This window comes from Oncorhynchus keta, chromosome 4 (genome assembly GCF_023373465.1).
Source record: "Oncorhynchus keta strain PuntledgeMale-10-30-2019 chromosome 4, Oket_V2, whole genome shotgun sequence".
NCBI lineage: Eukaryota > Metazoa > Chordata > Actinopteri > Salmoniformes > Salmonidae > Oncorhynchus > Oncorhynchus keta.
Genome location: NC_068424.1, coordinates 54778832 through 54790584, shown reverse-complemented (window position 1 = coordinate 54790584; position 11753 = coordinate 54778832). Strand labels below are relative to the sequence as shown.

Here is an 11753-nt window from a genome sequence, read left to right as displayed (position 1 = left end):
CAACAGTTTTAACCGTTAGGCTACCTGCCGCCCTAAGCAGAATGAACTCCAATACAGAAGATATAACCAACAGTACAACAGAGTTTTTTGAGGCCAAATGTATTCTTTATTAGTCTGTTTCTGTACAAAAACTACTGGATCACAGAAAGAAACATGCATCTATTTACAGCATGGTCAAAGACAGAAAAGGAGAAGCTGGAGAGATCCGCCCCTCATTTGTATTCTGAAGACATTAATTAAACATTGTGCTTTGATACACTTTGATGGTACATTTCATATTTCACATAGATGCAGTACCTCTCCCCTTTTCACATTGAATTAAACATTGAGAAAGTACACTTTACAATTTAAAAAACCTCTGCTGAAAACCAGGGCAGCAAAAAGCAAGCTTTCTACAACTATGACAAAACATTTTTTAAATCAAGCTATTTAAAACTCAGTATATGGATGGAATGGATACAGGGAATGGGGGTGAAGGGGAGGATTGTGAAAAGTCAGCCAAGATTTAACTTGAAGAGAAAACTTGTGTTTTCATTGAAAATGGATTTAGAACTCCATGATATTGAATTCAGATGTTTTGTGAAGTGTACAAGTGCACTCTAAAAGACATTCTATGAGCTGGCCTTCAATCTCGTAATTGAAAAATGGCTTTCAAAAAAGCGTAACAGATTTTTCCGCTTTTTTTTACAAGCCCACATTATGACTACAAGTTGATGCCGCCCAATGATTGCCAATGTATGAAAATCACTGCACAGAATTAGCATACAATCAAATATTTAATCAGGCTCATCATTGATTTGTCACCTATTGTCCACTATTAAGCAAGATATGTGGACATTTGGAGAAGGAAGTGCCCTCCAACATATCCCAGTTTAAACTACATCCTCTGCAGCTCAAAGGATGGGCCTGTGTTATTAAATTAATCGAAAGCATCAAATGAATGACAACTTGAACTAACTCTTAAACATCTGCAAAAGCATATCTCAAATGAACCACACTTCAATTAGAGTATCAAAATAATGAAAATGCATTAAGTTGGATCATGTTCTATTGTAAGGCATCAATTATGTCTTGTGTTCTTTTATGTTTCAAAACCATTCCACTGAAATGTGGAGAGATAACTTGCATTACAGTAAATACAAATTGCATAAGTAAATGATAGATTCTGTGCAACGGCAATAACACCACCACCACCAAAAACACTAACATCAAGGTTCCTGGAGATAGTTGAACCCTACACTTGAGTGGTCCTTCTACAGTTATTGAAGGTTTACTTGGGTTTCAACTTCGCAGCTGATTCGTACAGACATGTGTATTACATTCATTCTCACCAAAACACAAGGAGTATGCTTGGGTCCAAATAACATGGTAAAGGAGTTGAATTCTAACCAATGAACTAACAGAGGTTTATGATAGAAGAGTTTTTGAACTAGAGACATTCACATGACAAGGACCTTTCCATTTCAGCCACAATGACAAAAATGTGAATCCCCCCCAAAAAACATCTTGGTTAATATTTGTACTAGCTTTTGTCTTTTGCTTTTAGTTTTTCTTGCTTGCTAAGATGCATTGCTCTTGTAAGTGCCCCAACTAAAATAGTGCATTAAGAAATAACCATGATAATACACATTTCACAGTAACACAGAAAGGACAAGAAGAACGGGGGGGAAACACAAATGCTGTGTACAAAAAAAAAGTTAAATATAGTATCGGAAATGCATTTTTATACAAAAGTGGTGGAGCATATATCCTGCTTTAAAAGACAGGGTGACCATGTCATGTTTCAACTTTTTTCGTTTTTACAAAAGGGTTGTTCATCTCCTTTTTCAATCTTTTTACAATATCTAAAAGGTATTGAGACATCGAATGTGTTTACATGTATATTTGAGACTATCATTCAGGCCAAAATCACAAAAGGAATCCCAAAACATACTTTATAAATACATACAAAATAAGCACAATCAGAAGAATAACAAGAACTCTGGTACCTAAATGTGATTAAAATTGCTGCAAGCATTTCTGGTTAAAATCTATCAATCAACACACCCCGGAAATATATCTTTTGTACTGTGTACAAAAATGGTAGACATCCAAAACATTTGAACCTCACAACCTTGGGCTGCCCTGGCATGACTCTGGTAGTGGGCAAATATTAGTATAACATTTGCTTTTCTCTCCTTGGCAGAATGTTTGCCAACCCTTTCTTTAGATTAGAAAATTACTGCATTTCCCTTTAAATATGATAAACACACACATTATTAAAAGCTATGGTACACAAACAAAAATGCTATTAGACTTTGACATTAGATATCAATGGTCTTTTGAAGCGGGTTTTTTATAGACATTGGGGGGAATTTTCATTGAAACTCCCACCTATTTTGAGTCTGACAATTGACGGAGAGTTTGATATTCTTGGATTCTGCACTTTTTCCATAGCTGACAGTTTTGAACTGTAGGCCTTTCCACGTTCCCTGCTCACAGTGGTTATATGACTGAAAAGGAACTCGGTTCATTAGAAGATCCAGTCAAATTACTTTTCTTGTTTAGGACTCAGGACAATACTCACAGCACAAGGATTAACTAACTACCTGCCTTTCAAATCCACAGTTTATTATTCGCTATATTTTCAGATGAGCTAACCCTTCACACATATATATGTTGGAATGCTATCCATTGGGCAAGGAAAGTCCCAAAATGCAAAGCACAGAAGGTGACGGTGAACTCAATTACTGAACCAACACAAACATACTCTAGTGACATTTTACGGGTTATCGGTTACTGTAATTTTCTTTGTTGTGCTGTTTGCTCTGTTTCCAGGAGTGAAGGGGCTTCATGGTCCTGTTTTGGAGATTGATGAGCTTTAAGCTTCTGTTGTAGATATTCTGTGAGCCAGTGGAAATGTGGTCTGTCTGGCAGAAGGTCTTCTTCACATAGGTGGGACTATGAGACCTGCCATGGCTGAAAGACAACAGACACGCTGGTTACCTATAAATGTGGCGAGATGTTTTGTATCCATAACATGTTTTGCATCTATAACATTGAAATATAATGTTGTAAGGATACATATCCCATAGAAAATCATTACACACCCTCTTAAATGAAAAGCCGTGTGTTGAGGTAATTATGATATGCATATGGATTTGCTGCAAGACCTAAGAATGACAAAATTATATTTTTCAAATATAATAACTTTTCCAGTCATGTTACATTTAACTAAGGCCTGGATTCAATCTGTATCGCTGAGGTTCGGAGTTATAGTGTGATAGAAATGTAAAGGCAATGTTCCCACGTTAGCTGAGACTGCATTCACGGTTAACACTACATATGTCGGCTCAATCGGAAATTACCTGTACATTCCCACCGCACAATCTGTAACGCTTCAGCCATGCATATTGGATCGAGCCCTTATAATCACTCTATGTGAACAAAGATTCTCAGCCAAATGATTTGATTGTGATGAATGTTTTGAAAAGTCACTCAGAGCCAGAAGTTATGGATCAACTTTGACCTTCAATCCACTACTAACTCAGGTCTTATCATTTTGTTGTGTGAGTTCTAGCATAACAGGGTATCCATGACATGCCCTTTTCTAACAGTGACCCAGGCAGAAGTGGGCGGGACTGAGGGGCGGGATGCTCACCCTGTAGGCTGCTGCCATTGGTGGTGGTGCAGGTGGGGGGCGGGGAGGTCTGTGGCCGCACGACAGGGGCGAAGGCGCTCTTCTGTTTGACTGCAGAGATCATATGGACAGGAGAGAATGAATAAGGGCCTATGGGTCCACCGGAGAACAGAGGGATGGAGGAGGAGGAGGAGTAGGAGGAGGAGGGGGAGGTGGTTGATCCTAACGGAGAAGACAGACAGACAGAGGTTGGTGAGTGAGTGGACTGAGATGAGCTGTACAGTGAGGGCATGCATGGGGGCTGAGGAATGGATGCCTGCCTGAAGAAGGGCCAAGGTCTGGAGTAACATGCTCGGAGTAAAAGGTGCTCAATATCTGCAAGTTGATCCATAACTTGAAGGCCCATTTTAGACTTTGACACAAACAATACCTTGTTCTTGAGGATAGCAGCAACCTCCATCCATGTTCACAAAACAAATATATGTGTGTGTGCGTGTGTATGCATGTGTGTAGAATGTTAATGGCTGAAATGCTGACTGTGATAATGAAGCAATTTAATTTAAAGCACAATGCATTTGATACCCCATTCTCCCCATACTGGCTTGGTTCATTTCTGTCCCTACGAGTTATTGCATCTTTATTCACAAGACATATGAATCCGGGAAAGTATGAAACCCTGAAGCAACATTTAGCCTCATATCTCACAAATACAGAAATTCAAAATGGAAGTCTAAAATTGATGACAAAATGCTAATTGTATGTATCCCTACATGTGAATAGTTATTTTGTTTTTATCTTCCTTGAACTATTAACGTATTCCTGCTCTGTAAAGTCACAGTTAACATGTTTTGTTACTGATCCAACTGAATGGGTTTGGCCCATAGCATGAATGAATGTATGAGGGTGTTAGTATGTTAGTAGTGTTAAGTAATGAAGGAGATGGAACAAGGTATTGGCAAAGCAGATGAAGACTTGTACAATGCATATGGTATAGACAGACAAACCCAACCTTTCCCTTCAGTAGACAATGCATAACCTTCCACATCAAGTGTCAGACAAAAATCCACTTTCAGTTCAGCATCCAGAATTTACAACTACTGGGACACTGTTATTATTTTGGGAGACTTTGCTCTGTGATGCTGTAGCCTAAATAATAAGCAATTCAATGAGTCCCAGAGGTTGACAGTTAGAGTTCAAGACTTTCTCTAAAACACCTGTGACCTCAGAGCAGAATCGTGACACTAAGCATGTTATTTGCAGAGTGGTGAAGGAAAAATCAGGGACAGAGACCCTGGAGGGTTCTAGCACTGAGGGAGAGAGAAGGAATCCCAGTGATGTCATCTATGAGATGTGTGTGAGGAATTCCAATGCAGATCCTACAGCAGGTGTCCTCAACACCAGTCCTCTAGAACGCCAGCGGATGCCTCCACTGAATTGACCAATAGTAAAACGTCTATTATTTAGTCTGTGAGTCCACACACTTGGCGCCCCAGATCTAAATCAGTCACTGAGTAAACGCAAAGTAAGAGAAGCGCTAGCAGACACTGCGTCCCACACTGCATCCCTCCTGGACTGAATCAGAATACTACTGTCCAAATGAAACCGTGTGCTGCTATCCCACCACGTATAACTAACCAAATGATCCCCCAGTGTTTTGTTACAGTGATGATCATTGAGACCAAATACGGCTGTACTTACTTGCGTAGGGGGAGTTGGCGGCAGAGCCGTTGAGGAAGCTGGGTGAGCCTGGCACCCCCAGGTTGGTCATGCCCGCTCCGTAGCCGTTCATGGTGGACGTGATGGTGTTGTAGTTGGACTGCTGGGGCGTGGAGCTGGGGACGTAGCCACGGGGCGATACACTGTTGGAGTTACGGGAGTAACCTGGACGAAAGGAGGAAATGCTATGGTCAATCCAATGTCATCAAGATCCGTTGACAACCGCGAACAGCATGGGCCAAATTCCTATATAGTAAGTATTAAGAATTGCATTGCTCTCCTCCAGAACTAAAACCACCCCTCTCCCCTCATTGTATGAGCACAATTCCCTTTGCACTTCAAATCTGAACAAGGGTTAATAAATATTATGTCAGAAGTGATAAAGCATATGTTCGATTTGGTAAGAGGGGGGCTTTCCAAAATGCAACCGTATTGTAAATGTCCATGTTTCTCCAATGCATTGCAGAGTTGAATCAGACAAAGTGTGGCTTTTGCGAGGGATTGTCCATGCTGCCACTCCCTCCACCGTTGTTTCTGACATGTGTTTCCCATTGCCTGCACTCTCCCTGATCCCAGGGCAGAGCTCCATCAATTGCTCTCCTGCTGGGAATTGCGTTGGCTCAAACCAAAAAGTGGGAAAGGGAGAGAGAGTGGGAGTAGGGAGGATAAGGAGCGTGAACTCTTAGAATTATTGGTGACTTGAGGAACCCTGGAGATCCTCAAGGAACCCCTGGAGTTCCTCAAGGTTCATATTTGCACCTTTGGCTAGGTAAGGGATTCTTGGACGAACCTTTAAAAGTTCAATGTAGCAACGGATTCCTGAAGGAACCCTGGAGTGGAGGCTTGGCTTAGTAGTTTTTTTTTTGGCCACCCATTAGAGTAAATGTCATTCCTGTTAACTGTTTTGTTGTTAAGGTTGAACAATTTTGTAACTTCAAAGAGGCTAACAGAGGTGTGAGTTCCTCAAGAGCCGATGCAAATCCCAAGATTGGACTAGTTACCACTTTATTACTGTATGTAATCAGCAATGTTAACATTATTAATATTATATTAGAATATATAATATGCATAAATATTCAAGAAACATTTTAGTTTGCAGTGTACCGACTTAACATGAAGAACAGGAATTACATTTATGCCAAAGGGTGACCAAAAATAAATATCTGATAGCCACGCCTCCAATCTGATAGGCTGCCACCTCTATAATATATTATTAAATAGGTTCAAAATTGAACCACTCCCATCACAAAAAGTTTCCAGTTTGAACCTTTACACAGGGGTTCCTTGAAGACCTTTGTCAGAGGGGTTCAACCTTTTCAACTGGAAAGGTTCCACCAACTGGAATGGTTCCGTCATGAACCCAAAAGGTTCTTCCAGGCCCCTTTATTTCTAAGAGTGTGGGAGAGAAGGAGAGAAGGAGAGAAGGAGAGAGAGGAAGTTTGAGCACACTGTGCTACTTGGCATATTGTGCCTTTCTCTCTGGCCTCCAACTAAGCCCGCAAGTTGGTGCAGGCGCTAGTGCCTCGTGAAGGGGAGAGTGCTATGCGATGGGAGCACGGGTATTCAATACATCCTAGATGAAGGCCAATCAAATAAAGTCTCTAGGTGGTATCGGGGGGAGAGGGTTAAGGCAACTCCACTCCTCTATTGGGGTGAGACATGAAGGACAGGCCTAGCCTAGGGGGAGCAGTCAGTAACCCTATCCAGAAATCGCTGACTGAGGCAATGACGAGGTCAGCCTCTGGAGGTCAATGAGACCGAGACGCACCACAATGTAGTTTCCCTATTTGCTCCAGAGGAAACTGTCACCATAAAGTAAAACAAGTGGAGTGGATGCCTGTTTTAAGACAAATGCCAGAGGAGAAATGACATAATCCATTTTGCTGTTGATGTAAAGCAGATCCATAACGCTGGTCTGGAATTGATTCAGTAAATGACATTCCTCATGCGTTTGATAAGGCTCGGCGTATGATCTGCCCTGTATATTAAGGTTTTAATCATAGTGCGTCCTTTCTAGGAGCACAAAGAGGCATTTCATAGTTGTACAACAGTAGGGGGAAATAGTCTGATTCTGGGTTGTAATGTTCCAATGATCACGGACATAAAATATGGCATTATGTATTTTCACGATTTGCTGCAGTCCTGTTCCCATGACCTCATAGATTCCTGTAGGTGTTCTCTCTTATGTCAATGTGAAAAGCAGACGGGTGGAGGGAGGGAGGGATAGAAAAAGGGGAACTAGAACGCTGAGGTGTCAGGGGAGAGAAAACAGCTCTAGATATCGCTCGCATTTCCTCTTTCTATCCATATTCTCAACTCCGACGTGAGCCAATGTGTTCATCACACGTTCAGACATATTTCCTGTGCATCAGTCACAGAGCTGCTTTATCAAAGGTAACAGCCCTCTCTAGGATAGTGTGTTTGTGTGCGTGTGTGTGTGTGCACGCGTGTCTGTGTGTGTGTGCGTGCGTGCAAGTGTGTGTGGGGGGCTTTGCATTATAACATATGCTTAATGACATGCTTATGCATTTTTGAAAGTGTATAAGTAGTGATTTCACAGTCAAAGCTGTTAAGAGAGACACACAAACACACACTGCTCCCTGACCCCTTGACCAAGCTACTGTCTCTGGCTGTAATTCAGTATCTAAACTCTGGTTGTTTTATTCATGCCACATTGTCTGCATTTCTGAACTCATTATCACCTCCCCTTCTCATACACTCCCAATGAATAGTGACAGGGAGCTGGTGTCACTGTCTGCCACACACACACACACACACACACACACACACACACACACACACACACACACACACACACACACACACACACACACACACACACACACACACACACACACACACACGCTTGGATCTGAGGGAATGTTTCACTGAGTGGATGTATGCACAGAGGGCCAGGCCTGGTGTATATGGCTACTAAAAGCAGAAGCGCTGACAGACACTAAAGTATCACTACAGGATAGCCAGGATACGTACAGTGGGGCAAAAAAGTATTTAGTCAGCCACCAATTGTGCAAGTTCTCCCACTTAAAAAGATGAGAGAGGCCTGTAATTTTAATAATAGGTACACAAACTATGACAGACAAAATGAGGAAATAAAATCCAGAAAATCACATTGTAGGATTTGTAATGAATTTATTTGCAAATTATGGTGGAAAATAAGTATTTGGTCACCTACAAACAAGCAAGATTTCTGGCTCTCACAGACCTGTAACTTCTTCTATAAGAGGTCCTCTGTCCTCCACTCGTTACCTGTATTAATGGCACCTGTTTGAACTTGTTATCAGTATAAAAGACACCTGTCCACAACCTTAAACAGTCACACTCCAAACTCCATTATGGCAAAGACCAAAGAGCTGTCAAAGGACACCAGAAACAAAATTGTAGACCTGCACCAGGCTGGGAAGACTGAATCTGCAATAGGTAAGCAGCTTGGTTTGAAGAAATCAACTGTGGGAGCAATTATTAGGAAATGGAAGACATACAAGACCACTGATAATCTCCCTCGATCTGGGGCTCCACGCAAGATCTCACCCCGTGGGGTCAAAACGATCACAAGAACGGTGAGCAAAAATCCCAGAACCACACGGGGGGACCTAGTGAATGACCTGCAGAGAGCTGGGACCAAAGTAACAATGCCTACCATCAGTAACACACTACGCCGCCAGGGACTCAAATCCTGCAGTGCCAGACGTGTCCCCCTGCTAAAGCCAGTACATGTCCAGGCCCATCTGAAGTTTTCTAGGGAGCATTTGGATGATCCAGAAGAAGATTGGGAGAATGTCATATGGTCAGATGAAACCAAAATATAACTTTTTGTGTTTGGAGGACAAAGAATGCTGAGTTGCATCCAAAGAACACCATACCTACTATGAAGCATGGGAGTAGAAACATCATGCGTTGGGGCTGTTTTTCTGCAAAGGGACCAGGACGACTGATCCGTGTAGAGGAAAGAATGAATGGGGCCATGTATCGTGAGATTTTGAGGGAAAACCTCCTTCCATCAGCAAGGGCATTGAAGATGAAACGTGGCTGGGTCTTTCAGCATGACAATGTTCCCAAACACACCGCCCTTGCAACAAAGGAGTGGCTTCGTAAGAAGCATTTCAAGGTACTGGAGTGGCCTAGCCAGTCTCCAGATCTTAACCCCATAGAAAATCTTTGGAGGGAGTTGAAAGCCCGTGTTTCCCAGCAACAGCCCCAAAATATCACTGCTCTAGAGGAGATCTGCATGGAGGAATGGGCCAAAATACCAGCAACAGTGTGTGAAAACCTTGTGAAGACTTACAGAAAACGTTTGACCTCTGTCATTGCCAACAAAGGGTATATAACAAAGTGTTGAGATAAACTTTTGTTATTGACCAAATACTTATTTTCCACCATAATTTGCAAATAAATTCATTAAAAATCCTACAATGTGATTTTCTGGATTTTTTCTCTCATTTTGTCTGTCATAGTTGAAGTGTACCTATGATGAAAATTACAGGCCTCTCTCATATTTTTAAGTGGGAGAACTTGCACAATTGGTGGCTGACTAAATACTTTTTTGCCCCACTGTACATTGAGGAGAAACATTGGACTAGCAATCACCACATATCCACAGGGGACACCAATACACAGAGAAGGGGTGAGAGGATCAGAGGGTGGAGGGTGAGGATCGTGGGGTGACGGGTCATGGTGGGGGGTTGCAGCACTCACCCTGGTCCCCCTGCGAGGCCTCAGAGATGTTGACTGCCAGCTGGCTGCTGAAGGAGTTGACTCCCATCATGCCGGAGTGAGCTGCCGAGCCGCTGAGCGAGGGCAGCTGGTTGTGGCTGCGGGGGACACTGTACAGGGCCTCGGTCAAGTCCGCTGCCCGCTTCAGGATGATCTCCTGGGGGAGGGAGGGAGCGGGGAAAGGTGGAGAGAGAGTTCCATAGGTGATTGTGAGTTTAGGTCGTAAAAAAAGGTTTTGTAATGTACGGCCTCTGGCAGTGTATTTTTGGTGGGTCATTCAGATTAGATTATGGTTGGATATTGGAGTTTTCACAGATGATAGACTCAAGATAAACTACTAATTCTGATATACAGATTGTTTTTCTTTGGCTTCAAAATCCGTTAATTAATATGTGTATGATCAAAGCATTTTAAAACTCTGGGAAACTGTGTTATCTCTTTACCAAAACAATCAAATAGGAAAATACATCTGAATGTTCACTTTTTTTAGTTCATTTTTTTTGCAATAAAAATGGCTTATATGATGACATACCTGATTATTGTGGGGCATTCCATACAGGGCCTCTACTAAGTCTGCTGATCTCTTTAACAGCACTTCCTGAAACGACATCACATCGCATCTTTACTGTTGACTTCAGTTCATTTAGATTCAAACGTAATATGCTTCACAGTTACATGAAAGATTCCACACTCATCAAAACTTCTGGATCCTCTAAATTGTTGAAGGTTAGTGGTAAAATCTAGGAGAGTAGACTGTAGAAAATAAATGTTTACTGCTTTTATAAACCCACAAATCTAAACCTAAAACATGATCTAAGCAATAATCAAATATTCCATGTTTTCTGAGGGTTTAAATCACTGTGAAAACTACGAAATAGCTTTCTGCAAGTGTTGGACCTAGGTTATAGGAGTTGGGGTGATAAAACGAGGAAAACACTCAAATGTAATCATTGTTTGACAGAGTACAAGTCAGAGATGAGCTTTAATGGCACAGCCTACGTGTGATAAACAACCGTAAGTAAGCAGCTGTCTGCATCTCATTTTCATCACCCCCCCTTTTCTCTCTCTCTCTCACACACACACACACACACACACACACACACACACACACACACACACACACACACACACACACACACACACACACACACACACACACACACACACACACACACACACACACACACACACACACATACACTATATATACAAGAGTATGTGGACACTCCTTCAAATTAGTGGATTTGGCTATTTCAGCCACACCCGTTGCTGACAGGTGTATAAAATCGAGCGCACAGCCATGCAATCTCCATAGACACACATTGGCAATAGAATGGCCTTACGGAAGAGCTCAGTAACTTTCAAGTGGCTCCGTCATAGGATGCCACCTTTTCAACAAGTCAGTTCGTCGACCTGCTTGAGCTGCCCCAGTCAGGTGTAAGTGCTGTTATTGTGAAGTGGAAATGTCTAGGAGCAACAACAGCTCAGCCGCGAAGTGGTAGGCCACACAAGCTTACAGAATGGGACTGCCGAATGCTGAAGCTCCTAAAAATCGCCTGTCCTAGGATGCAACACTCACTACTGAGTTCCAAATTGTCTCTGGAAGCAACGCCAGCACAAGAACTGTTCGTCGGGAGCATCATGAAATGGGTTTCCATGACCAAGCACCCACACACAAGCCTAT

General features: G+C 42.2%; 1 protein-coding gene across 9 annotated transcripts in view; it reads right to left on the bottom strand.

The window, feature by feature from the left end:
- Positions 1-568: 568 nt before the first annotated feature.
- The window catches only part of LOC118378428 (transcription factor COE3-like), a 102781-nt gene continuing 91596 nt past the window's right edge, over positions 569-11753 (bottom strand). For 2 of the 9 annotated variants that reach the window (XM_035765409.2, XM_035765418.2), the window contains exons 12-17: positions 10602-10667; positions 10052-10226; positions 5318-5500; positions 3641-3841; positions 3090-3152; positions 569-2958 (exon numbers count right to left, since the gene is read on the bottom strand). In XM_035765409.2, coding sequence (XP_035621302.1) covers positions 3094-3152; positions 3641-3841; positions 5318-5500; positions 10052-10226; positions 10602-10667 — 684 coding nt within the window. In that variant the 3' untranslated portion in view covers positions 569-2958; positions 3090-3093. The remainder of the gene's footprint in view (positions 2959-3089; positions 3153-3640; positions 3842-5317; positions 5501-10051; positions 10227-10601; positions 10668-11753) is intronic. The other 7 variants (XM_035765434.2, XM_035765425.2, XM_035765447.2 and 4 more) reach the window with 5 other exon arrangements.